Source organism: Podarcis tiliguerta (assembly GCF_965153285.1).
Source record: "Podarcis tiliguerta genome assembly, chromosome: 4".
Lineage (NCBI taxonomy): Eukaryota > Metazoa > Chordata > Lepidosauria > Squamata > Lacertidae > Podarcis > Podarcis tiliguerta.
In genome coordinates, this window is record NC_139537.1 from 5110433 (window position 1) to 5138115 (window position 27683).

Consider the following 27683-nt stretch of genomic DNA (forward strand, 5'->3'; position numbering starts at 1 on the left):
AGCAGCTGCCCTCATTGCTCCGCCCACTTTTAGCTCTGGCCCCGCCCACCACTGGAGTGCGGCCCTCAGAATGTTGGCCAGAAGGGAAGGCAGCCCTTGGGGTGGGAAAGGGCCCCCAGCCCCGTTCCAGTTGCCCCAGATGGTCCAGGTTTAATTCCAAAATGCTGAATGGCACTTTGGCTGTTCTGCTTCCTTAATGTTTTGAATGATGTTCTGCTATTGCAACAGCAGACCACTCCTGTTGTGTGCCGCCTGCATCAATGACCATGTGCTGCTGGGCTGGGGGCACTTGGACCCTGCTCCTGCGTGGGAAGCCTGCAAGCACTCTGTCTCCCAGAAGGTGTTATTCAGAGGCACGGAGGCCACAGGCAGTAGCGATCGAACCTGCTCCTTTTCCCTTGTGGGGCATCCAAGAACCCGTATGGAGTCCTGAAGTGGGTTCCCTATCGGCAGGAGAAAACACCAACCAGAGTTTATTGAGTACCGTATACAGTGGTACCTCAGGTTACGTACTTAATTTGTTCTGGAGGTCCGTTCTTAACCTGAAACTGTTCTTAACCTGAAGCACCACTTTAGCTAATGGGGCCTCCTGCTGCTGCTGCGCTGCCGGAGCACGATTTCTGTTCTTATCCTGAAGCAAAGTTCTTAACCTGAGGTACTATTTCTGGGTTAGCAGAGTCTGTAACCTGAAGTGTCTGTAACCTGAAGTGTCTGTAACCCGAGGTACCACTGTATACTCAAGTATAAGCTGACTATTCCAGCATATTTTTTATGCTGGAAAAGCCCGCCTCGGCTTATATTCGAGTGAGGCAGGCAGTGGCGGTAGCGGGCTGCTTATTCTTCCTCCGCTGCAGCCACCACCAGGTTTGTGGTGTGGTGAACCGGCTTATACTCAAGTCAATAAGTTTTCCCCGTTTTTTGTGCTAAAATTAGGTGCCTCGGCTTATATTTGGGTCAGCTTATACTCGAGTATATACGGTATATTGAGAAGCAAGGCAGCTAGTAAGCCTGATCTTTATGAACTGTTGCACACCCCTCCCCCCCCCCCCCACAGGAGGGAGGAGGAACCCAGAACAATGATGCGCAAGCCCCTATATAGACTTTTGAAATTGCCCACCCTGTCTCTCAAGACCACCGCCTAAAACATACATCACAGAAGGAGGCGGTCTACAGCAGAAATCCTGTCTGCCAGGATACCTGATAATGTTCACTGATTGCTTTACCTGGGCAGCCTGGCCATTCTTTTGTGATGGCAAATACTTTACTTCCTGACTCCAGGTCACAGGCTCACCCTGTTCACACACAAATAAGCCCTTCAGACAGGTAAGCAAAAGACAATGGGGAGCCTTTCCCATTTCCTTCCTTCTTGCAGAGTAATATTTGAGGTCAATTTGGGAGAGTCAAAATGGCTTCAGGACTGCTCTGTACTATTTCAGACATGTGGTTTATATACTTATGTATGTGATTGCCTTGTACGTTTATGAACATTTATATTTGAGAACTTAGAATTCTTGTAACACCAGCCCATGGTGCTTGAAGCCATTACCACATTGGAGGCCGGCAGTGCTTGCTGCGGGAGTGAGTTCCACAGTTCCATTGCGTGCTGTGTGAGGTTCCTCCCTCTGAATCTTCCAGTATTCAGTTTAATTGGATGGCCCCGCTGGTCTCTAGTACAGTGGTACCTCAGGTTACATACGCTTCAGGTTACAGACTCCGCTAACCCAGAAATAGTGCTTCAGGTTAAGAACTTTGCTTCAGGATAAGAACAGAAATCGGGTTCCAGCGGCACGCCAACAGCAGGAGGCCCCATTAGCTAAAGTGGGGCTTCAGGTTAAGAACAGACCTCCGGAAGGAATTAAATACTTAACCTGAGGTACCACTGTATTATGAGAGGGGGAGAAAACATTTCCTTGATGAAGAACACACTCTTCTCTTTAATAAAGGTAAAGGGACCCCTGACCTTTAGGTCCAGTCATGGCCGACTCTGGGGTTGCGGCGCTCATCTCGCTTTACTGGCCAAGGGAGCTGACATTTGTCCACAGAGAGTTTTTCCGGGTCATGTGGCCAGCATGACTAAGCATGGCAAACTAGAGCAGTGCACGGAAACGCTGTTTACCTTCCCGCTGGAGTGGTACCTATTTATCTACTTGCACTTTGACGTGCTTTTGAACTGCTAGGTTGGCAGGAACAGGGACCGAGCAACAGGAGCTCACTCTGTCGCGGGGATTCAAACCACCGACCTTCTGATCGGCAAGCCCTAGGCTCTGTGGTTTAACCCAAAGCACCACCTGCGCCCCTCTCTTTAATAAAGCAAGCCCCAAATGACTGGGGGGTGGGGCGGGGGAGACTGAACAGAAGCTGAATTGACCACAACCCACCTGGTGAATTACCTGGGAAGGAAATCACGAAAGGAGAGAATTGCGCCGTCCGTTCAAGGCTCCATTCCCCAGCCGTCCCCCTTTCTGCCACCCCAGTTCTTTTCCATGTTGGCCTGAGAGAAGGAAGGAGCTGGGGGCTATCAGGGCAGATGTGCAAAGGGAGAGAGGCAGGGAGGGAGGGAGGAGGGAGCTGAGAGCAGGAACCGGCTGCGGTGACAAACAGCCCAGGCTCCTGGGGGAGCAGGGTGAGGCCTTGCTGGAGGCTGCCCATGGCGTTCATGTGGCAACCCAGCCCCCTGGGGGGTTGGCAGGTGGGTCCCGCTGCGCTCCTGCCTGCTCCTGCCCCTGCCAGGGAAAAACAAGAGATCCGCACAGGCAGAGGGCTGGAGAGGAAAGCCTGGAGGAGAAGCCGGACACCTTCTTTTCAGCCAGGCCTTCCCTGGTTTCGTTCTGCTGGAAGGAGAAGGACCTGGAGCATCCTTTGCCAGACACACCTGTAAGGAGCTGGCACTTCTGCCCCGGGCAAGATGGCACTGGAGTTCGATGGAATCGCGGTGAGTGCAGAGCGGGGCTCCACAACACTTTTCATGTATGTACATACAGACATGTATGCTTCCTTGCTGTCGGCTTCTCTACTAAGATTGTCTGAACTACTGTCCAGTAGTTGCTGGACTGCAACTCCTGCAGACCTTGGTGCCAATCCAAGGAATTACCGTATTTTTCGCTCTATAGGACGCACCAGACCACAAGACGCACCTAGTTTTTGGAGGAGGAAAACAAGGGGGGGGGGGGGAATCTGAATCTCAGAAGCCAGAACAGCAAGAGGGATCTCTGTGCAGCAAAAGCAGTGATCCCTCTTGCTGTTCTGGCTTCTGGGATAGCTGTGCAGCCTGCATTCGCTCCATAAGACGCACACACAGTTCCCCTTACTTTTTAGGAGTGAAAAAGTGAGTCTTATAGAGCAAAAAACTCTTACAGTTGTTTCTGCTTCCTTTCCTGTCTCTCCTGCTCCCACATCCTACTCCCTCCTGCTTCAATGCCCGGCTCCTCCTGCCCTTGGGCTCTGGGGGAGAGTCACAGGGGTCCTTTGAATGTGCACAAAACAATAAACCTTTCTATATAAAATTTCCAATATATTCAGAAAACAATAAATCCTTAATTGTTATCCACATTCAGTTATAAGATAAGACATATGCGAAGGGACTTGAAAGGAAGTCAGATTTGAAGAAAAGATTTTGTAAGATAAAAGGGGGGAAATATTTATTTTCATTGTTATCATTATTTTGTGTGTGTGTGTGTGTTTTGTATGGGATGTTTGGGAGGAAATAAGATGGTAAATAACAAATACCAAAGTATTGATGTACGTAATTTTTATTTCTCAATTGTATTTTGTGGTAGTATGGTTGTATTATTTTTTGTAGTATAAAATCATTATATATATATATATATATATATATATATATATATATATATATATATATATAAAGCAAGAGTCACAGAGGTCCTGCAGTTTCGCTTTTTAGCCATCCTGCACGAAGGCTCCCTCTCCATTGCACTGCCATTTACTCTCGGGTGCTAAATGGTCGGCAGCAATGCAAACCCTGATGCGGCAACTCTCTATCCTTTGGTATCCCCCACCCGGATAATGCCTCTTGGGCGCCCTGCAGGCCTCTTCGGATAGCAAGGGAGGTGCTCCACTCCAGATGCAGCCTTCTTAGCTTTGTTACCTGGGCCTTTTCCGAGTGGCTGTCAGCAAGCCCCACCCCCCTTGCCTTCTTCCTCAACAAGCAGCTTCCCCAGGGACTCATTTTCAAATCCATTTGGCCCTCCTGTGCCAAGGCAACTGCTTGCGAATTCAATCGGGCGCAGCCAAGAGGGGAAATGGAAATGGCACTTGGAAAGCGAGGGACTTAATTACCGAAGAGGTAATGAGTTGTGGCTCTGGGGAGGCAGGGAAACCACCTGGGCCGGTTTGGTTCTTTCCATCGCCTTTTGTGATGCGAGAAGTTGCAGGAAATAAACACGGCCCCCTAATGCAGCTTTTGCCAACCGGGTGCCGATGACACCTGGCTGGCAGGCTGGACATCTGTCCAGAAAAGGTTTGTTCTAAGTGCCATCTGGTGGGAGCCCGGTATCTGCAGCACTGCTGGACACAGAGCCGAAAAGGTCTGAATCAAGATCCAGATGTCAGCATCAGTTTCCCTCGCTGTGAAATCTCCAATCATCTGCTCTCCATCCCCTTCCCCACGTATCCGTCCCTTCTGAGAGCAGTGTTAGGTTTTTTCATTACACTTTTAATTTGTATGCTACTGCGGGTGGTGCTGTGGGTTCAACCACAGAGTCTAGGACTTGCCGATCAGAAGGTCGGCAGTTCAGATCCCCGCGACGGGGTGAGCTCCCGCTGCTCAGTCCCTGCTGCTGCCCACCTAGCAGTTCGAAAGCATGTCAAAGTGCAAGTAGATAAAGAGGTACCGCTCCGGCGGGAAGGTAAACGGCGTTTCCGTGCGCTGCCCTGGTTCGCCAGAAGCGGCTTAGTCATGCTGGCCACATGACCCGGAAGCTGTACGCCAGCTCCCTCGGCCAGTAAAGCGAGATGAGAGCCGCAACCCCAGAGTCGACCATGACTGGACCTAATGGTCAGGGGTCCCTTCACCTTTACCTTTTACATTTCTATATCAGCCAAGGCAGGTTTGTTGTTGTTGTTGTTTAGTCGTTTAGTTGTGTCCGGCTCTTTGTGGCCCCCTGGACCAGAGCACGCCAGGCACTCCTGTCTTCCACTGCCTCCCGCAGTTTGGTCAAACTCATGCTGGTAGCTTTGAGAACACTGTCCAGCCATCTCGTCCTCTGTCGTCCCCTTCTCCTTGTGCCCTCCATCTTTCCCAGCAACAAGGGTGCCGCATGTGCTAGACCACCTCCTCTTTTCCTTGTTTCCTGGGTGAGGACACCCCTCACCCAGCCCCCTGCTCCTGCCTTCAGCCCCTCTGCTTCCAGACCTGCTCCTTCCCAGTGTTAGGAGAATTATAAGGCCTAAGGTATAAAATAAATGTACCAGGCAAACACATACACAAATATATAAACCACATGTCTGAAGCAGTACAGGAAAAGTCCTGAAACCATTTTGTTTCTCCCAAATTGACTTCAAATGTTTCTCTGCAAGGAGAAAGGAAATGGGAATATCTCCCCATTGTCTCTGTGCTCATAAATCCTGTCTTAAGGGCTTATCTGTGTAGGAATAGGGTGAGCCTGTGACCTGGGTTCAGGAACTGAGTACTTATCATCACAAAGAATACGCCAGACTGCCCAGATAATGCAATCAGTGATCATTCTCAGGTAACCTGGCAGACAGGTTTTCTGCTGTAGACCGCCTCTTCAGTGATGTATGTATGACGCATTGGGGGGTGGTGTGGTCTTGAGCTAAAAATCTTTCACTATTCGGTAGAGTGTTGACTATAAAGATGACTGTATTACTGTTATTTTTGTTTCAATCGATTTCGGTGATTGGCAAGACAGATTGTTTCAATGCATGGCAAAAAGATATTTCTTAATATATTTGGCAAGGGGAAAAACCGGGAATAAAAAAAATATAATATTGATAGATGCAAAAGAAAGAGGAGGTTTTTCCCTGTCTTTGTTGGTTGAAGGAATAGATAACATTAGAGAATTCACATATTCTATGTATTTAAAGAAGATGAAATAAATGAGCAAATTAAGTTAATTTGGATATGCAGAAGATATTAAAAGTAAATTTAAGAAACCGCAGAAACAGGGTGAAGGAAGTTAAGTTTTGAAATGTCAAAATGATTGTAAAATTAGTGAAATGTATAAAATTAGTGAAATGTATAAACTTGAAAAGTATAAATAAATAAACGGGGGGAAAGAGATTGACCCTTGTTGTCTTTCCATCCACCCCCTTAGCAACCCGATTGGAAAGAAATCGTGAACAAGAAGTTGAAGTTCCCGGAAGGCCTCCTCAACGCCATCCAAGACGGGCAGCTGATGAAGGTCCAGCAGCTGCTGCAGGTGAGCGACGGGATCCTGAGGCAGCTGGATGAGGCCGAGGACCGGGCGTGGCGAGAGGCTCTCAACCTGGCCATCCGCACGGGCGGCGAGGAGATCACCAAGACGCTGCTGCGCATTGTCAAGTTTGACTTCCGCCAGATCCACGAGGCCTTGCTGGTTGCCGTGGATACCAACCAGCCCACCGTGGTCAAGCTGCTGCTGGACCGCCTGGACCAGGAGAAAGGCCGCAAGATGGACATCAAGTCCTTCTCCTCGGCCTTGTTTGACAACTCCATCGACAACTCCCGCTTCGCCCCGGGCGTGACGCCCCTCACCTTGGCTTGCGAGAAGGACCTCTACGAAATCGTGGACATGCTGATGAAGAAAGGCCACGCCATCCCGGGGCCGCACAAGGTCTCGTGCTCCTGCCTGGAGTGCTCCAACGGCCGCAAGTTTGACCTGCTCAAGTTCTCGCTTTCTCGCATCAACACTTACAAGGGCATCGCCAGCCGGGCGCACCTCTCCATCGCCAGCGAAGACGCCATGTTGACGGCCTTCAAGCTCAGCCGAGAGCTCAAGCGCCTCTCCAAGAAGGAGCCCGAATTCAAGGTCTGTCTCTGGCCGAACCCACCTTGTAGGTGTCAGGGGCTAGACTGAGGAGGAATGGTGGGAAGCCCCCACCAAACCTTCCCAAGGGCAGGAGGACAGTGTTGATTTAGAACAGCGGTTTGCAGAGGGGCATAGTACAGAGGGAGAAATCTGGGAAATACTGGGTGAGGAACAGCTAGAAAATACCAGGAGAGAGAGACAGCTGGCACATTCAGTGTCCTTGGATGGCATTCCTGACCCCCCTTCGCCCACGACTAGGCGGGCTTTGAGAGTGATAGAACAGAGAGCGCAGTGGCAACAAGCTCAGATTAACCAATGTTGGAGTGATCTAGATTAATGTGGACTGAGGGGGTGAGCCTCTACTAGAAGCCACGCCATTTCTAGAAAGATATGGCTTCCTTTGTCACTTGCTGTGATTACTAAATACCATAGATTCTGGCGTATAAGACGACTTTTTTACCCTGGAAAATCCTCTAAAAAGTTGGGGGTCGTCTTATATGTCGGGTATGGGTTCGCTGGGCAGCGGCAGCGGACGGTGGGCTCCAGCAAAGCTGGCTAAGCATCGCATAAGACTGGGCGTATAAGTCGACCCCCCCCAATTGGCAGCTGCCAATCCAGGGGGTCGTTTTATACACCCAGTCACCTAATACGCCGGAATCTACGGTAAATTGGTAAGAATGCTCTTTTCGTTTGATCTGCTTATTTACTGCCACCGAGGCAGGGATCTGATTCCCCAAAGCCTGACAGTAGGTCAAGGTGGGGAACATCTACGGCCCTCCAGGTACTGGTGGACCACAACTCCCATGATCCCTGAACATAGGCCATGTGGGCTGGGAGTCCAACAACATCTGGAAGGCCACCGGTTGTTCCTCAGCCCTGACACTGACATTGCATTTTAATTCCACAATATTCACATCACAAGCCTAACTCTTTTTAGAGGAAGGAGTTGGGGTGGGGAGTCCATGTAGACCACACTATGCATCTGGGCAATTCAGATTCTGCACACCGAAAAGCCGTTCTCTTCAGAATTGGGGTGGGCCCTTGTGCTGCCCTTCCGAGTCGGAGCCAGACCCTTCCTTCCTTGACGCTGCCTTGTCCTTGTCCTCCCGTCCAGCCCGAGTACCTGGCCCTGGAGCAGCTGTGCCAGGAGTTTGCCTTTGAGCTGCTGGGAATGTGCCGCAACCAGAGCGAGGTGACGGCCGTCTTGAATGACGTGGCAGATTCCTCGAATGATGAGGAAGAGGAGGACTTCGATGACCAGGCCTTCGAGGAGGGCATCCCCAACTTGGCAAGACTTCGCCTGGCTGTCAACTACAACCAGAAGCGGGTGAGCTTGTCAGAGGAACATGGTCTGGGGGTAGAAGGGAGCAGTGCCGGATTTAAGGCAGTGTGGGCCGTTCTCCTGCACAGGGCGCCAAGCCAAGGGGGTACAAAACTATGGCGTGGCACGCTTGAGAGTATGCGCAGAATGGAGAGGGGGGAGGGTTCCAAATTTTGTCCTTAGGGCACCATATTACCAGTGTCTGCTGCTGGTGGAAGGAAGGTCTTGCGGTGGGCAGGGGGTCTCACATACTGCCAGCCACAATGGCCAGCAGCATTTTCCGTTGTCAAAGATGCCATGGCACTTGCGTTCTGGTTGTGGACTTCCCTTGGGGGGCACCTGGTTGGCCACTGTGAGACTGGATCCGCCATTGGCCTGATCTAGGAGGGGTTGCCGAAATGTGAGGAATCAGGTTTGAGAGAGCTATTGCTTGTAATCTTCTCATGGTTTCCTAGCCTCATCTGGTTGGCCACAGTGGAGAAGTCTTCAGAAACTGCCCCAAGCACCTTTAAGACCCCAGTATATCTATCTGTCTTGCCTTTCATAAACCAACAACCTTATTCAAAAGTCCATTCTGCCTCTTGTGTTGGTGTCCATCTCACGCTTATACTGGCCATATACAGTGGTACCTATGTTTACAAACTTAATCCGTTCTGGAAGTCCGTTCTTAAACTGATACCGTTCTTAAACTGAGGCACGCTTTCCCTAATGAGACCTCCCACCGCAGGTGCCCTTCCACTGTTCGGATTCCATTCTTAGACCAAGGTAAAATTTGCAAACCGGGACCCTACTTCCAGTTTTGCGGAGTTTGTAAACCGAATTGTTCGTAAACAGGGCTGTTCTTAAGCTGAGGTACCACTGTAAACCATTAAGCGTTTTTCAGAGCCATTCTTAATGAGACCCTAAACAGCAATGGAAAAGCTGAGGAACCGCAGATCCCTTTTTCAGCCGTGGGCTGGTCCACCGTCCCTCAGACCATGGGGGGGGGGGGGCTGGACTATATTTTTGGGGGAGGAAAATGAACGAATTCCTATGCCCCTCAAATAACCCAGAGATGCATTTTAAATAAAAGCACACATTCTACTCATGTAAAAACACGTTGATTCCCGGACGATCCGCAGGCCGGACTGAGAAGGCGATTGTGCCTTAGGTTGCCTACCCCTGGCTTTGAACCAGGAGAGACCTTTTCATCTTATTTCTGTCATGAATTCTACTCAATATTGATCCAGAGCAGAACTCCAATGTATAGTTAGCAGAGTAAAAACTTAAACACGTTGCAGGATTCCCAAAAAAGACCAGAGGCAAATGTATTTCTTCCAGCAGAGCTTTACTGCTACTGAAGGCAGATGAGCAGAATGGTCCCAAATTCAATACATTCAGGAGTGGCACAGTCCATAAGAAATCCAGTTGCAGCAGACTTAACTGAAACTTAAGGTAAAGGTAAAGGTACCCCTGCCCGTACGGGCCAGTCTTGACAGACTCTAGGGTTGTGCGCCCATCTCACTCAAGAGGCCGGGGGCCAGCGCTGTCCGAAGACACTTCCAGGTCACATGGCCAGCGTGACAAGCTGCATCTGGCGAGCCAGAGCCGCACACGGAAACGCCGTTTACCTTTCCGCTAGTAAGCGGTCCCTATTTATCTACTTGCAGCCGGGAGTGCTTTCGAACTGCTAGGTTGGCAGGCGCTGGGACCGAACAGCGGGAGCGCACCCCGCCGTGGGGATTCAAAGCGCCGACCTTTCGATCGGCAAGCCCTAGGCGCTGAGGCTTTAACCCACAGCGCCACCCGCGTCCCATTTACTGAAACTTACCACAACTTATAATAAGATACTAAAATTTAACACTAAGCATACTGTGTACAGAATAGCACACCAGAAGGAAAAGATATAGAAAGAGACAGAGAAAGTGAAACCCAGGCTCCTTCTGACCTTACTTTTATAGTCAGCATCACCTTAACAGAATAGGTAAGAGAACCAGTTTAAGCCAGCTGTACTCGGCTTCTCTGAAGGAATAACCCAAATACGATGAACCTTCTGCTTGTTTCTTTCACACAGAGAAGAGGCCAGAACCCTCTTGAACTAATTAGAATACGCCAGTTCTGCAGAACTGGCAAAAATGACAGACAGACTACGAGAAAAAGACAACAACAACAACAAAAGACTTGATGGCAGAATTTACATTCACATCATTAGTATTAGAAAATGTGTAGAAGATAGAGAAATATCGTGTACTTATTTTCATCTTTATGTTTTTAGGTTAGATGTTATTGTATAAATATGTTATTGGTAATTTTTCTTTTAGGAGGGAGCAAAGTGGGTGAAACAACTCAGAAGCGGAAGTTGGGGGAAGCCTAGGAGGAGTGGGAGAGAGGAATGCATAGAAAATGTCATGGATATGAGATGTGTGTAATGAATGAAAAATAAAATTGAATATTTTTTTTAAAAAAGAATTAATTAGAATAGGAAAGATCTCTGCACATCAGATCAATGCTTTCTGCACTAAGAAATGCAAACTGACAATTCCCCTCCCCGCAGTTTGTCGCCCACCCCATCTGCCAGCAAGTGCTGTCGTCCATCTGGTGCGGGAGTCTGCAGAGCTGGAGGGGCAGCACTTCGCTTTGGAAGGTCTTCGTCTCCTGTTCCATCTTCATGGGGATGCCTTTCCTTTGCCTCGTCTACTACGTGGCCCCCAAATCCAAGGTGAGGGGTTCGTGGCCGGGCTCCTTTCTCGGCCTCCACAACAGACAGATCAGCTTTATTATTTATACCCCGCCCATCTGGCTGGGTTTCCCCAGCCAATCTGGGTGGCTTCCAACAAAAGATTTAAAATAAATTAAAATTAAAAATACATTAAAATTTAGACTACAATTCCCAAAACACCTAGGGGCATCAGCTTTTTTGGGGGGGGGGCTGATGTACGACCGTGGTGTGTGTGCCCCCTCTTTAAAACACTCTGTGTAACTCACTGTGTGTGATCTCATTCCTCCTCAGTTTGGCAAAATGCTGAAGATCCCCGTGATCAAGTTCCTTCTGCATTCGGCCTCGTATGTCTGGTTCCTGGTCTTCCTGCTGGCAGAGTCCCTGGTGCTGGAGCACAACAGCGAGACCTTTTCGGGGCGGAACCAGGACATGTGGGAGACGTCGCTGCACATGATATGGGTGGCAGGTCTGTGGCCCAGAGCAGACAGGCAGGGGAAGGCAAGGATGTGGGCAGGAGATAATTCTCCACTACCACCTTGAGGGCAACCCGGTGTTAGAATTCCTGCTCCATGATTGCAGTCATGGGATTGATGTCTCTCACATCTCTGTATATGTTTGGACTCAATAGAGTGGCAAGTGATGGAGACAGGCTGTTTGTGTCACTGTGTTCCATCAAGTGGAACTATTGTCCTTTTTCTCTTTGCTGTCATGCTGGAGAGAGAGGGAGCCATGTTGCAGTGCTCCATGTGTGTTTATATGTAAATAAAGTAGATTAGCCAAAATGCTGAGTTGCTGAGCTCTGTGTATTCCTAAGTTTGCCAATGTCTGTTGGCATTGGTCGCTGTGATGTTTGGGCTAAAGAAAGCTTTTGAAGCTCCCAAACCATCGACCAGGAGGGAGGGAACATGCCAGTTGGGCATGTGTCTCTGCCAGGGTCCTACTTGAGTGTAGGATAAGCTCCTGACACCCAGATCCCTCAGTCCCACACTCTGTGTGGGCTATTATGTGTTGTCCTGGTAAAGATCTCTGCTTAAAAGAGTGGTGTAGTGGTTAAGAGCGGTAGACTCATAATCTGGGGAACCGGGTTCGCTTCCCCGCTCCTCCACATGCAGCTGCTGGGTGACCTTGGGCTAGTCACACTTCTCTGAAGTCTCTCAGCCCCACTCACCTCACAGAGTGTTTGTTGTGGGGGAGGAAGGCAAAGGAGAATGTTAGCCGCTTTGAGACTCCTTCGGGTAGTGATAAAGCGGGATATCAAATCCAAACTCCTCCTTCTCCTCCTCCTCCTCCTCCTCCTCCTCCTCCTCCTCTTCTTCTTCTTCTTCTTCTTCTTCTTCTTCTTCTTCTTCTTCTTGTAAAAGGAAAGAGTTCAGCAGGCACTGAAAAAAAACAATAGAAATGGCATCTGCCTGATGTGTGTCGGGTTCAAGTTGCAGAGAATAGGTTACCACACTAAAGACCCAATTCCTGTATGCTAGGGATGTCCAACTCCCAAGAGACTGCAATTTACTTCCAGAATAAAAAACTTGTGTGGGGGGGGCAACATTATTTTGCTTTTTTTAGGTGGGGCTAGGCCATAAATCGCACACCAAAAAATAAAGCATGCAGCGATAACTCTGTTTTCCGTTTTTTCAATCGTCTGCAAATGAAGGACAGAGCGAGGGGGCGGGGGCGGATGTTCTCTCCCCCCTGCCCCCCACAGAGGAAAATGAGCCTGCGATTAACTGCTATCACCCGGGTATCAACCTATTGATCACGGTCGACTGGTTGGACATCCCTGCCTTATGCCATACAGAACAGACCAGCTGATGAATATTATTTTAAAGGCCACAAGTTTAACAAGCTACAGTTTATAGGCCAACAAAAAATAATGGTGGCTTCACATCGTGGTTTGCTGCCAGGAAACAAGTAATGGATTGGGCTGGCTACGCACATTCAGGGCTGGGTATTCCCATTCAGACAAACCATTGTTAGTCTGAAGAAACCGTGGCCTTAGCATTATGGGCAAACAGAGACAAAGAGGGTAAGCTTAAGTGGAGAAAAAGAGATTGAGAAGAGGCATCAGAGGTTGACAGATGTTCTGCCCCTGGCAGTAGTCCCAGCTGGGTGATGGAGTTCTGGCCAAGTCAGGGACACCAGCTCACATACCACTGGGACCACTTCCAGGTTCAAGAAACAGAGTCAGGTCAGGTTCCAGCAGGGCAAAGTCAGACCAGAGTGTCATCCCAAATAGGCAATATCAGGCAAGGCAGAGGTCAAAACCAAAAAGGCAAAGAAGCAAGGTAGGTTGCCCTCTGGATAGTTTTCAGGGGAGCCTAGGCTGGAAGTTGGAGAAGGCAGGCTTGAATGTTGCTTCAGCAGCTGGACAACCCAGGTGGAGCCTCAAAGAGGACTGCAGCTTCCTCTGAGCAGCCATCCCTGATGGGCAAAGCCTCCGAAAAAGACACAGCCTGTTTTAGGAGCTCTTAAGGCTGGGTTTCCCCTATGGTCTCCAAGCTGGAGTACTTGGTAGGCAATGTGACCTCTTCAGGCCAGGGAGGGGCTGGCATCACAGACCACCTGATGCTGCAACTTCTGAGGAGCCCGAGATGTCAAGACTAGCTTACAGGACACACACTCCTCCTTGCAGTCCAAGATGTCCCCTGAACCCCTGGCCTCTTCCCCCAAGGATGGGGATCCAGAGCCCTGGGCCATGGCAAGGACCAGCCAAGCTTGCCCCTCCTCCAGCTGTGGCCAGTGGTGGGTTTTGATCCCCTGTGCTTTCCTCCTCCAGGTTTCTTCTGGTTTGAGTGCAAAGAGGTTTGGATCGAGGGCTTCCGCAGCTACCTCTTGGACTGGTGGAACTTCCTGGACATCGTCATGCTCAGCATGTACCTGGCCTCCTTTGTCCTCAGGCTCCTGATATTCTTCCAGGGCCGTGTTTTCTGTCTGGACAACGAGGAGTCTGCAGAATGCCGTTACTACACAAAAGCAGGTGAGCACCTCCCACAAGCTGGGATCTCGTTCCTTCTTCTGCATTGGGCATTGACTCCATAGGTGCATCGGCTTGTGAGTTTGATAGAAGATAGATAGATAGATAGATAGATAGATAGATAATAGATAGATAGATAGATAGATAGATAGATAGATAGATAGATGATAGATAAATACCTGGCTTTCTCTCTGACATGGTGCTGGAGGCAGGGAGGCGCTGAGTGCAAAAGCACTTCGACTGTTGGTAACCCTCCAATGCTGCCATTAAGAAGCAGCGGTTCTTCTGTTCATTGAGAATTTAATTAGGATTAATGTACAGACACCTGCTGGTAATGATGGGACAAGATCAAAAACTGCCGAATTGAAAAGCTACAAGGCCGTACAGATTTAAATCAGAAATTCAATCTAATGGATGGTATGTGTGTGTGTTGGGGAGCCAATGGCTTTATTAATGACTTGGCAACCTCCTGAGAATACTACTACTAATAATAATTCATACAGCAAGTGAAGATGAAGGGAGTCGGGAGTATAGATATGGATTGCAATGACAAACGGAACTGTGTGAGGAAAATATAATAATAGTAATAATTTTAGGCATAAAGGATTAATTGATTAAAACTAATACAGTGGTACCTCGGGTTACAGACACTTCAGGTTACAGACACTTCAGGTTACAGACTCTGCTAACCCAGAAATACTACCTCAGGACGAGATACTTGCTTCAGGATGAGAACAGAAATCGCGCAGCTGCAGCAGGAGGCCCCACTAGCTAAAGTGGTGCTTCAGGTTAAGAACAGTTTCAGGTTAAGAACGGACCTCCAGAACGAATTAAGTTCTTAACCAGAGGTACCACTATGCCTCACACAGGAAGAAGAAAGGAGAACTTCACTAGCGAACTTATAAATTATTAAATGTCTTAATATGAATTGAAGTTAAATCATTGTAGCTGGGGTATAAGGGATTTTATCAAGACTGGATTGTAATTGGACTGAGCAATAGTTTGGAAGCAGAATTAAACCAAATTATTAGACTTTGAAGCATGAGGGGCCATGTAAATTTTATAATTGGCTATGTGGTTGATTTGTATTTGAATTGGCATTGTACTTTGGTTAATTGAAAATGAATAAAAAATATTTACTATAATAATGGACTGGGGCTGAAGGGAGTTCAGATTGTCTGGAGGGTCCCAGCTTGCAGAAGAGAGTCTTTGGAATGTAAAGGCTTCAGACATGGGTACAGGGCTGTGACCAGCATAAACCTTGCACCATGGAGAAGCTGCCTTGCACCCGGCACAGATGCCCCTTGCTTCTCTCTGACCCTTCCTCCCCTTTCTGACCCAGACCGTCAGGAGTGGCACACTGAAGACCCCCAGTTCATCGCTGAGGTGCTGTTTGCAGTGACCAGCATGCTGAGCTTCACCCGCCTGGCTTCCATCTTGCCCGCCCACGAAACCTTGGGGACCCTGCAGATCTCCATTGGCAAGATGATTGACGACATGATCAGGTTTTTTGGGGGGGTGGGGTGGGGGAATCAGGCTCTTTCCCTGCCATCATCCTTGTTGGCTCTGCAGTGCACTGAGCCTTCTCTCCCTCTCAGTGAATCCCATGTCTCCCAAGTCTCTGGGGCATCACCTTGGCCCCTGAATGCAGTCCCGATATAGGACATGACTAGTTTGAAGCAGAGACCTGTTTGGGCAAGGAGACCAGAGTAGCAAGCTCAAGCCCAGCTGGCAGGAATGGGGCAGCAGCCTGTGTCTGTGTCATGAGATAGTTGTCCTGAATGACTCAGATGACTCCAAATATATAGAAGAACACCTCCTTCCCTACCATTGAGAAGGGCAGAGAGGCCACTCTTGGTAGTTCCACTGCCCTCAGATGTTTGGCAGCCTGGGAGAGGGCTTTATCTGGGGCAGGCTCTACCCCAGGGAATTCCTTCCCCATGGAGGTGTGTCTAGTATCCTCATTGAATAGCTTCCATCATATGCTAAAGGCACACCTCTTCACCTGGGCCGTGGACACCCGAGATACATATTTTAAACCCACTCTATCTTCTTGACTTTGTTTTAGATGGTGTTAGGTCTTCTTATTAGCTTTTTGGGTTCCTTGTGCTTCTTCCCCTCTCCAGGTTCATGTTCATCATGATGATCATCTTGACTGCTTTCTTGTGTGGGATGAACAACATCTACGTCCACTACCAAGAGTCTGAAAAGCTGGGGAGGTACGCCAGCCTGCTTGTACTTTCTACAGAAAGCACAATCAGCTCACACGAAATCAGTATACAGTCACACCTTGGAAGTCAAACAACTTAGTTCCCAAATGTTTTGGCTCCCAAACGCAGCAAACCCGGAAGTGACTGTTCCGGTTTGCAAACTATTTTTGGAAGCCGAACATCCAACGGGGCTTCTGTGGCTTCCGATTGGCTGCAGGAGATTCCTGCAGCCAATCAGAAGCCGCGGTTTGGTATTTGAATGTTTTGGAAGTCAAATGGACTTCCGGAATGGATTCCGTTTGATTTCCACGGTACGACTGTAGTACGAAAAACAAGGTTGGCTGCAGTCCTTCTTTTTTTGGTCTCAGGAGAAAATCCAGAATCAAATGTCAGTGCCACCACCATGTGCAGATCGCAAAACTTTGCCAGAGGCAACTGGTGAATCACCTGTGGGTGCCCCCCAGGCTATTAGTATTTTTCAAGAAGGATTCGAGCGTGTACTGGAACTTTAGGTTTGCAGAATTAAAATGAATTCAGGAGCTCTGTTGTTCTAGTGCGACAAATCCACAGTCTGGAATGTGATAGCAGAATGCATTGAATCATGTGGGATGAATGAATGATTAACAGGAAGACATGTAAGCACCCCACAAGCAAATCGGGATGCTCATTCTCCTATAAGCATGCCACAATCAACAAATAAAAAGGAACGCCCAGCAAAGACTGGATATAATCAAACTTCCACATAAGCTTTGAGCAAGTAGATCAGGATGCACGTTGAATAAATATTGAATAAAGAGGTTTTCTGAATGTTATAAGAAAAAACCGGCTGCTTTCCCCTTATGGGGTTCCCGAGAGCCCATATAGAGTCCTTTTGTAGGTTCTCTATCGGTAGGAGAAAATAACAGAGGCCAACCAGAGAATACTGAGAAGTAAAGCAGCTAGTAAGCCTGATCTTTATTGATCTGTTGCAACAGGGTGCTCCCCTCACACGCAGGAAAGGAGGAGGAACCCCAAACAAAGGTGTGCCTGCCCTTATACATTTTAAATTCCCTGCCCTGGAGTTCAAGACCACCCCTCCATACTTCATACGTACATCCCAGAAGGGGTGTAGCCCAAGACCACCCCCCAGATACATCATACCTACATCACAGAAAAGGTGGTCTGCAACAGAAATTTGAGTGTTGTTTTTCCTGTCTGGAAGGTTTTCTGATAATGCCTTATCTGATTGCCTTTCCTGATTGTCACCCTTTGAAATGGTGATTACTCAATTCCTGAGACAGTGGGAAGGCTCCCCGACCCCCCTCCCTCCTTGCAGAGAAAACATTTGGTCAGTTTGGGAGTCAAAATGGTTTCAGGTCGGTCTTCCTGTGCTGATCTATGTACATGCTTGGTTGGTACATTTATGAACATTAATTATATATCTAAGACCTTAAAATTATTATCACAATATAACTGCAGTAAAGAAGCAACGCTGTAGGGGGAGGTCACCCTCCCCCTGCCCCAGGTGTTTCAGCTTGCTCTCCCTTCTCCCATGCAGCTTCAACGAGACATTCCAGTTCCTCTTCTGGACCATGCTTGGGATGGAAGAGCACGATGTGGTGGACATGCCCCGGTTCCTGATGGCTCAGCTGGTGGGGAGGGTGCTGTATGGGGTCTTCACCATCGTCATGGTGGTTGTCCTCCTCAACATGCTCATTGCCATGATCACCAACTGCTTCCAGAAAATTGAGGTGAGTACTGCTGCCAGGGGTGGGAGAGGGGATCGAGAGGTGGCCTTTAAGGTGCACTGGAACGGGACTGGGGTGTACAAAGGGACAGGCGAATGCCCCACTCCATAGGGCACACATACCAGGGACTTGCCACTAGGGTTGTAAGGAGGCTGTGATTTCTCTCCTCTTCTGCATTTGTCAAAATCAGTTCTGTTCCGCTACAGTTCAGCTTCCACTAAACCCTGTGCTATTCATCCTGCTATCTGCTGCGGCTGAAGCTTACATTCCTTCATTATTTAATATATTTCAAAGGAAGCGAAGTGTCAGTGCGGTAAATAATTACGCCTGTAACATTTTCAGGCTACTGACAGGAATGCAAATGGCAGGGATTTCCATTTTTGATGGAATTCCCCAAATATCTCTAATTTCATATCCACCATCAGTCCCCAAATGGATAATGCACAACTGTCCTTTCCTGCTATTAGTCAGACTTGGTATAAGTTAAAGTAAAGGTAAAGGGACTCCTGACCGTTAGGTCCAGTCGTGACCGACTCTGGGGTTGCGGCGCTCATCTCGCTTTATTGGCCAAGGGAGCTGGCGTACAGCTTCCGGGTCATGTGGCCAGCATGACTAAGCCGCTTCTGGCGAACCAAAGCAGCGCACGGAAACGCTGTTTACCTTCCCGCCAGAACGGTACCTATTTATCTACCTGCACTTTGACATGCTTTCGAACTGCTAGGTTGGCAGGAGCAGGGACCGAGCAACGGGAGCTCACCCCGTCGCAGGGATTCGAACCGCCAACCTTCTGATCGGCAAGCCCTAGGCTCTGTGGTTTAGACCACAGCGCCACCTGGTATAAGTTAGGGTTGACATATTTCAAAAAGTGAAAAATCTTGACACCAAAAAAATCACACACAAAAAAATGAAGTTTTGAGCTATTTTTAAGGAAATACGCCAAAATCTACACTTCCAGCATGGGTTGCCATATGTACGGATTTTCCCAGGCTTTTCAGTGATTTCTACCCGAATCCTGGCTATGTATGCCACCCCTAGTATACATCATCTTCAGCCATTCCTGGACTGGCCCAGCCTAACCATGGTAGTCCTTGCATTGGAGACATAAAGACTTGGTTACTGAAAGACACTTTCCATGGGGCTGCCCCTGTGTTGGGTCCAGAAGCTTCAACACGTGCAAATTGCAGCAGCCAGGCTGCTTACAGGAGCCGATCGCTGGCAACGTGCTACTCCACTGCTGGTGGAGCCAGGCCGATTGTCTTTTTGCTACTGGGCCGGTTTCAAAGTACTTGCGTTAGTTCACAAAGCCCTAAACAACTTGGGCCAAAAATGGCTTTAGACTGATTCAATATTCTCCACTGAGATCCCTGTAACCCTCTGACATTTGGTTGGCCATCACTTTGGTGCCCTGTGGAACTCCCTGCCAGTAGAGGTTCACCAGAAACCATCCGGCTATATTTCAGATGTTGTTGGTTTTTGGAAAACTATATAGTTTAGGCAGGTCTTTGTAACAGCATTTTTTTTAATGGAACCAATCAGCATTTATTGATATTGTTAGTTATATTTTTAGGGATACCTTAGCTTCTTCTATTCTCAGATTCATATGGGCGAGCACTGTCTTGCTTCTTGATAGTTCTATTGATCTTCTGTAAGGTCCTCTGGGGGACTTTTTGCGGGGCTGAAGAGCAGGGCAAAGATGCTCTAGATAAATAAAGAGCTCCCCTCGTATTTACCGGAGTCTTCCTTGCCGCCTCTTCTCTCCTGTGCTCTTCAGAATGATGCCGACGTGGAGTGGAAGTTTGCCCGCTCCAAGCTCTACTTGTCTTTCTTCAGAGAAGGCTTGACGCTGCCAGTGCCCTTCAACATCATCCCGTCACCAAAGTCCATCTTCTACGCCGTCAGGTAATTTGTCCGGCTGCTCCTGAGACCCTTGAGGTGGGGAGACTCTGATAGTTCTGGGTTAAACTTAGCCCTCGGCAGCAGAGGACTGGCTTACTTTATGGACTGGCATGTTCTATACATGCCCCCTCTCTGCAGAACTGTTGCTTTTATAAGCACAATGCCCCATTGTTCTGCCTGGACACTGAGGTCCAGCGCCGAGGGCCTTCTGGCGGTTCCCTCGCTGCGAGAAGCCAAGTTACAGGGAACCAGGCAGAGGGCCTTCTCGGTGGTGGCGCCAGCCCTGTGGAACGCCCTCCCACCAGATGTCAAAGAAATAAACAGCTACCAGACTTTTAGAAGACATCTGAAGGCAGCCCTGTTTAGGGAAGCTTTTAATGTTTGACAGACTATTGTATTTTAATATTCTGTTGAAAGCCGCCCAGAGCGGCTGAGGAAACCCAGCCAGATGGGCAGGGTATAAATAATAAATTATTATTATTATTATTATTATGCATTTACCGGGAACCAGTCCTTGAATGTGACAGCCCATAATAGCAGGGAGCTATCATTGCATTATTTCTGGATCCCACCCCAAACTTTTTCCCCCCTAGGCAAGGCTATTCAGTCATGTTATTTTAAAATGAACTTTTATTATGTGTAATGCTTTCAAGATCCTATGCCCTTTTAAAATGTGTTTTTTTGCGGGGGGGGCATATCGGGTTACTGTTTTTATTTTTATTAGGTATTTTGTGGTTTTGTATCTTGATTTTATTCTGTGAACCAACCTAAGACCCCCAGGCATAGGGAGGTATATAAATTCAATAAATCAATAAAAAAGATTTCTGATTTTGTTTATGTTTTGATGCTGAGTATGTTTTCAATCTTGGCTGCTATTGAAATATCTTGATGAATAGTTTCTCTTTTGCAAAACAGGATATATATTTTTTCCAAATAAACAGTATGTAAATTTTGTTAATTTAGTAGTAATAATAATAATAATAAACATTACAATCAGCCTTGTTCACAGGCCTCTCGGCTCACCTCTTTCTCCCCCCATCTTCTCCCAGGGGCCTCTTCCGCTTCTTGTGCTGTTACAAAGCAAAGCGCCAGCAGAAATACCCCCCCATCTCAACCATTGTAAGTTCCCTCTGGGGCTGTTTCAAGGGGGTGTTCCTGGCACTGAGGACTCTGCTTGCAGTGGGCTGCTGTGCTCCCTTCCTCAACTTTTGGGGAGATTGGGGGAGACATGCAATCCTTCTGCTCACTCCCCGCCCCACAAGTGCCTCTTGGCAGTAGCAGTTGAGAGGGTGGGGTGGGGGTTCTGCATCCCTGATGTTGTGAACAAAATCTGCCCTTTTCCCTTATGGGGTATCCAAGAGTCCTTACATAGGTTCCCTATTGGTAGGAGAAAATAACAGAGGCCAAGCAGAGAATATTGAGAAACAAAGCAGCTAGTAAGCCTGATCTTTATTGATCTGTTGCAACAGGGTGCTCCCCTCACACACACAGGAGGGAGGAGGAAGCCAGAACAATGGCGCCCAAGGCCTTATAAAGACTTTTGAAATTGCCACCCTGTAGATCAAGGCCACCCCCAGAAACATCATACATACATCACAGAAGGCATGTAACCCAAGACCACCCCCCACAAACATCATACCTACATCACAGAAAAGGTGGTCTACAACAGAAATTTGAATGCTGTTGTTTTTCCTGTCTGCCAGGTTATCTGATAATGCCTTATCTGATTGCCTTTCCTGGTAATCTGCCCATTCCTTTGAAATGGCGATTACCCAATTCCTGAGACAATGGGAAGGTTTTTTTTCCACCTCCTCCCTCTTTGCAGAAAAACATTTGGTCAGCTTGGAAGTCAAAATGGTTTCAGGTCGGTCTTCCTGTGCTGATCTATGTACGTGTTTGGTTGGTACATTTATGAACATTTATTATATATATAAAAAGGTAAAGGGACCCCTGACCATTAGGTCCAGTCGTGACCGACTCTGGGGTTGCGGCCCTCATCTCGCTTTATTGGCCGAGGGAGCCGGCGTACAGCTTCTGGGTCATATATATATAAGACCTTAAATTTTATTATTACACTGATGACATCACAGGCCCTCTTGAACTGACAGCAATGGACCTTGGGTTAGGGTGGCTTACCTGACCTCCCAGCGGTGGACTCACCTCCCCACTGTGTGTGTGGGGGGGGAGGCTCCTGCTGGTGAGCTTGCACAGGAATGACCTCCCCATTGCCTTGCCCCTTCCACTCTCCCTCCCAGTATACAGCAGCAACTCTATTGCCAGGAGGTCAGGTCCGTACCTCCCCCTGACTCCTCCACGCACTACCTTTTGGACCCCTTTTCCTCCATTCAGCGACATTTATAAAAGACTGTTTCATCAATTAAAAAGCAGTTAGGTCAAGTGCTTCTGTGCTGCACCAACAAGCCTGTGCACTCCTGGTGCCATAATTGTTGGGATGCATCCAAGGAAACGGGGGCAATTGGCAGGCCCCCAGCTGGCTCCAGCCCACCGGCCAGTAGCCGGGCGATCTCCAGTCCTTGGATCAGCGTGTAACTGCGACTCGAGCTTCAGAAACCTCCAGAAGCTGAGCACGCAAGCCAGCAGAGTAAAAGAACTCTTCGCAACAGAAGGGCAGATAGAGGCTGTGTGAAGCGTATTTACAGGCATTTTATTCAGCATCAGGACAAAGTGAAAAACATGTCTTCTCCCCTTTGTGTCCAAGCAAGCAGCATAAGCAAAAGCTATGCACAAACGGAAGTTCCCAGCAAGCTGTGCTGGAATGTAAACAGACATGTGACATACAACAAGTCCACACATCTGATAAGGTTAGGGTAACATCCTCCCCGAATAGCGTAACATCCTCCCCGTTTCCGTGTAACGTGTATCACCTGTGGTTCAACCCAATTGCAGCCGCTGTATATAAACCTCAAGTTGTTCTTCGTTAACAACCTTAGACAACAATTTCGTTTCCTGGCATGTAGGACACCTGAATGAGTCCTTTCTGAATACATTCTCTTGCACGATGTAACTTAATCTGCAAGTATTTGGTTATAATGTCCTGCCGTATTCTGCTTTTCAAATAATTGCATCTGTTTGCTTTTCAACTAATTATTTCGGAGGCCATGCCTCTCTGGGCACGCTGAAGCATGTGCAGAGTGCTTTGCAGCCACAACTGCCTGCCTGCTAGCCTCCAGATGCAGGCCTCCCCCCAGGGCCCTTCTGGGAGGTGTGACCCCCTCCCGTCATGTTTCGTTTGGGAACTCTGTCACCCCCTGACTCTGCCCTTCTGCCCCCCAGTCTAACCCCTCCACGGATGAGGGCGGCCAGCGCACGGAGGGCCGCGCTGCCTACCGGCGCCAAGTGCTGAAGGCGCTGGTGCAGCGCTATATCGACACGGCCCGGCGGGAGTTTGAGGAGAGCCGCAGGAAAGGTAAGCAGTGTTGCCTCGGAAGGGGGATCCCGATGGGGTGCCATGTCCAGAAGGGCTTGCCCACCACCCTCCCTGCCAGTCGTCTGCAACCGGGTGTTAGGTTTCTGTTTTGCCACTGTGCAGTGCTTTGGAGTCACAAGACTCTGTTTACATTCCAGAGATTCCAGACTGTTGGAAGTCTCACGGGAGACGGATGTTGATATTACTGGTTTCCTGTTTCTTTGTACCAGTTGCCTCTCTGCTTTCACAGAGAGAGGATGTCTATTCTTTTCGGTCGGCGTAGTTAGAAATAAAACTCTAAAAGCTATGTCGCTCATATTTCTCGTCTTTCTGCTGCTGCTTGGATACTCTGCGTAATGGGAACGTGCCTGGGGCCTCATCAAAGGCTCAGGTCGTTAATCACCATCGGAGGACTCGACCAGAGGAGTGGCTCGGTCGTGCACAAGTCTGACACCGGGTGCCCTCCGCTGTCTCAGCCACAGCTCCATCAGCCCCAGCCAGCTCTGATGTAGGTTCTGGGAGTCCAAACCAACTGGCGGGCATTCCCTGCTCCCTTTCTGCTTGGCTCCTGTATCTCTTTCTGTGAGGCCTCTGTCTCTTCCAACCACCATTGCCCCAAAGTCAATAAAAGAAGTTTACTCTCATCAGTTCACAGTTGGATTCCTAAAGGCAGACTTAGTTACAAATATGTACATGTGGATCTACACCATATGGGGGAATAATCCCAGTGCTTCTGCTAGCTGAGAGCTGGCAGAGCAGTCCTAGCTAGAAGCTGGTCGAGCGAAGAAGAAGTGAAAAAGAGGGAGGTGTGCTGCATGACTCGTCCTTTTGTTACCTGGACAGGCCCACCTTCTATCACATGCAAAAGGAAGGATGCTCCAGCCAGGAGGAACAGGAAGTTTCCACTGGCTGGACCAAATATTCTCTCGCATGTCTTCTCTAGGAATGTTGTACTTGACTGCCTCTCACAGATCACATCCCACACTTTTTGCCCGCAGATCTGGGGAACCGCCTGACAGAGCTGAACAAGTCTGTGCTGCGCCTCCTCTCCGACATGAAGCAGCTGCGCCACACAGTGGCCGACAACGGCACGGCGGACAACCCCTTGAACGGGACCAGCGTCCTGCACAAGTACATCATGAAGGTGCGCAGCAGCTTCCAGAGCTACGACAATGGAGCAGGCGGCTCTGAGCAGGCAGCCCCCACGGACGCCGCCTTGCCCCAGGATGGGGCCGTTGCCGAAGAGGACGCAAAGCCGTTGCCTCAGGAACCCTCTGAGGGACAACAGGTGGAAGCTGAGGAAGGGCCGCCCCAGGTGGAAGCTGAGGAGAGACAGCCTGGGGAGGAGGCTGAGGAGAGGCCGCTGGAGGTGGAAGCTGAGGAGAGGTCACCCCAGGTGGAAGTAGAGGTGGCAATTGAAGAGAACCCTGTAGGAGAGCCAGAGACTTGATCTGCCTTCTCTCCAAAGACGAGGGATCTGTTTCATTCTCAGCTGGGATCCGCTGTAGAGGGTGGCGTTTCCATAGCAGCCTAGGGAGGAGTCATGCTTGTAGAATCTGCCCCGTTTCTGACATGTCCAAGGGGCCACGCAGTGTCCTTTCTTAAGCCAACATCCTTTGCCAAGCGAGAGAATGTGTATTTCACTTGTCTGGCGTGAGGGCTCTTTACTGAGCAGAACCATAGCTGTCAACCTTCCCCCTTTTTTTGCGGGAAATTCCCTTATTCCAGCACCATTTCCCGCTGCTTCCTGCTGTTATCCCGGATTGTTAGATATCCCATAGACTTTCCCCGGGACAGGTGAGGCTGCTGATCCCTTATTTTCAAATCTGAAAGTTGACAGCTCTGAGCAGAACGGGAAGACTGTAAGAGCTACAGTGGTACTTTAGGTTACCGGTACATACGCTGCAGGTTACAGACTCCGCAAACCCAGAAGTAGTACCTCGGGTTAAGAACTTTGCTTCAGGATGAGAATAGAAATCGTGGTCCGGCGGCGCTGAGGCAGCAGGAGGCCCCATTAGCTAAAGTGGTGCTTCAGGTTAAGAACAGTTTCAGGTTAAGAACGGACCTCCGGAACGAATTAAGTACTTAACCCGAAGTACCACTGTACTTTATAAAGCCCCCCCAAAGCCGGACTCCTGCTATTGGCATTTTACCAAACCTTCAACCCACTTTGAATTCTATTCTGCTTAAGATTTGAGGTGGAGGTTAGTAAGATTCCACGAGGCCACAGTAACGGCTGCCCCCTGACCTACGAGGTGCAAACATCTGGGTCAAGGTGGTGGTGAAATGGAGGAAGCCTACCCAGATGGGGTTAGAAGCAGCGCAGTGAAGACGCGAAGGGAGGTGGCAGTTGCAAAACGCCAGTGCTACTCTGGCAGTCCCTGACTGTCCTCCACAAGCCAGCAACCGGAGAGTTGGAGAGATGCAGGGCTTTTTCCTCAGATTCCTTGACTGCCACAAAGTGCTTTTAGGCCTCATTGGGGCCAGAATTCCCCCAAACAGTCACTAAGAGGAGCGCCTCCCCCCCCCCAAATTGTACTACAATAACTGCATGTTTGTGCGCAGATTGTGCAGTGTGTGTCCAGCTTCTTTACATTAAATTTATTAATCGAGTAAATGGATGTTATTAACAAAACTTAATAAATATGCTATGGGTAATATGCACTCCTGTGGTCTGGTGTTTGTTTAGCTAATATCTTTTTTTATTAATGTGAAATCAAAAGTACAGACAAACAAAAAAAGGAAAACATGGGAGTTACAAAACAAGGAGCAGGTACAAAGACTGTATTTTCTAAATAGAGAGCATACAGTTTTGAAAAATAAAAGCAGCAGCACATCATGAAAGTCAAATTTTACAATAAGATGAGGGAAGAAAAGTGAGGTTACAGGGAACCAGGCAGAGGGTCTTCTTGGTGGTGGTGCTCCCCCTGTGAAACTCCCTCCCACCAGATGTCAAGGAAATAGACAACTATCTGACTTTTACAAGACATCTGAAGGCAGCCCTGTTTAGGGAAGTTTTTTAATGACTGAAGTTTTAATGTATTTTTAATCTCCTGTTGGAAGCTGCCCAGAATGGGCCAGATGGGCAGGGTCTAAGTAAATAATAATAATAATAATAATAATAATAATAATAATAATAATAATAAATATTGTGGGTTATTCTTTTCTGCAAAAGCCAGAGTCCACCTATTCGTGTACTACAACAAGAGGTTTAAGTCCTGTAGTGTCTTCTTATTTTGGTCCAGAGAATATCTCACTGCTTCCAGCATCCACATAAGAAGTCCCCTAAATTGGAAAACGGCTGTTTAATCTTCCCATGAGTTCAAAAAGGCAAGTCCCATCTCTTCCCAGATGGGCACTGCCACTGCCATCCTAAGAGAATGAGGGAGGTGCTCATGGTGAGTTCTGGCACCTCTTCTTCTAGAAAAGTAACACTGTGCATGCTAAGGTATGGAAAGGAGATTCTACTCCCTCAAAACAAGATTGGCAAAATAAAATGTTAGAATATGAAGAACTAGCAAGATTAACATCAAGATTCCGAGACCATACAGATCAACTATTTAATAGAGAGTGGAATATTTGCAGAGAATATTTTAAAGAACATTGTAACAACATAAATTCTTTGGGAAGCCTGGATTGATTTCTGCATGAATTAACTACAGAATTAACATAACAGAATAATTTAGGAGAGACAAAGTTAAGTGTGCAGCTGTAAAATGAAACTTAGGAAGCACAATGGAGGGACTGGAAGTCATGTTAGAATTAGTAACCACACAATTAAACCCCTGTGTTGCAAACAATTATCAGCAATATCCAAGGCAACATGATGACTGTTAAGTTGTGGGTGAACATATCAGACGACACAGCGATTCTTCAAACAGCTCTTGTTTATTCACAGGCCAGAACGGAACTGAACTGAAGGGTTCAGCCAGCCTGCTTATATAGAGCTCCACTACAACACAACAGTAACCATTTTCTGTAACGATCCTATCACTGAATGTCACTTTCGATCCCTTATTTGCATATGTGGACCTGAACTATCTACAGTATCCCCCTGCTGGCCCAGGGTGAGAACGTCAGTACATAACAATGACCAGGTACAACAATGCAATATCAATATAAATGCTTTATATAATCTATACAGAACACTGAACAGTATGAAATATATGAATTATGCACTCCCTGCAAAACCAAATAAAGAGAAATCTTATAAATCTCTGAAAGTCACAAAATATGCACTCTGGATGGATACTCATGGAAACATAAAACCAAATAATCATAAGTCTTATAAGTCTTTGTTTTGTTTTAAAAACTAATAAAGAATTAAAGAGGGAGAAAGGCAAGAGAAATGTGTCCTCGACCTCTCAGTGGCTTTTGATGCCAACGACCATGGCAACCTTCTGGAGCAGCTGTCTGAGTTAAGGGTGGGTGGCATCGCTTTGCGGTG

General features: G+C 48.1%; 2 protein-coding genes across 2 annotated transcripts in view; both read left to right on the top strand.

Moving 5' to 3' along the window:
* Positions 1–27683, top strand: part of LOC310676834 (tigger transposable element-derived protein 1-like) — a gene marked incomplete at its 3' end in the record, with an annotated part of 1439559 nt that overhangs the window by 729430 nt on the left and 682446 nt on the right. The window lies entirely within an intron of this gene.
* LOC310676872 (short transient receptor potential channel 2-like) lies at positions 2906–25763 on the top strand (the record flags this gene model as incomplete). The annotated part of the gene is made up of 15 exons (XM_083439049.1): positions 2906–2932; positions 4046–4067; positions 4170–4303; positions 6294–6986; positions 8101–8313; positions 10841–11005; positions 11297–11471; positions 13779–13979; positions 15319–15481; positions 16103–16195; positions 17724–17916; positions 19685–19812; positions 20859–20928; positions 23104–23236; positions 24235–25763. 15 exons carry the CDS (start codon positions 2906–2908, stop codon positions 24684–24686), a joined length of 2862 nt encoding a protein of 953 aa, XP_083295175.1. The 3' UTR covers positions 24687–25763.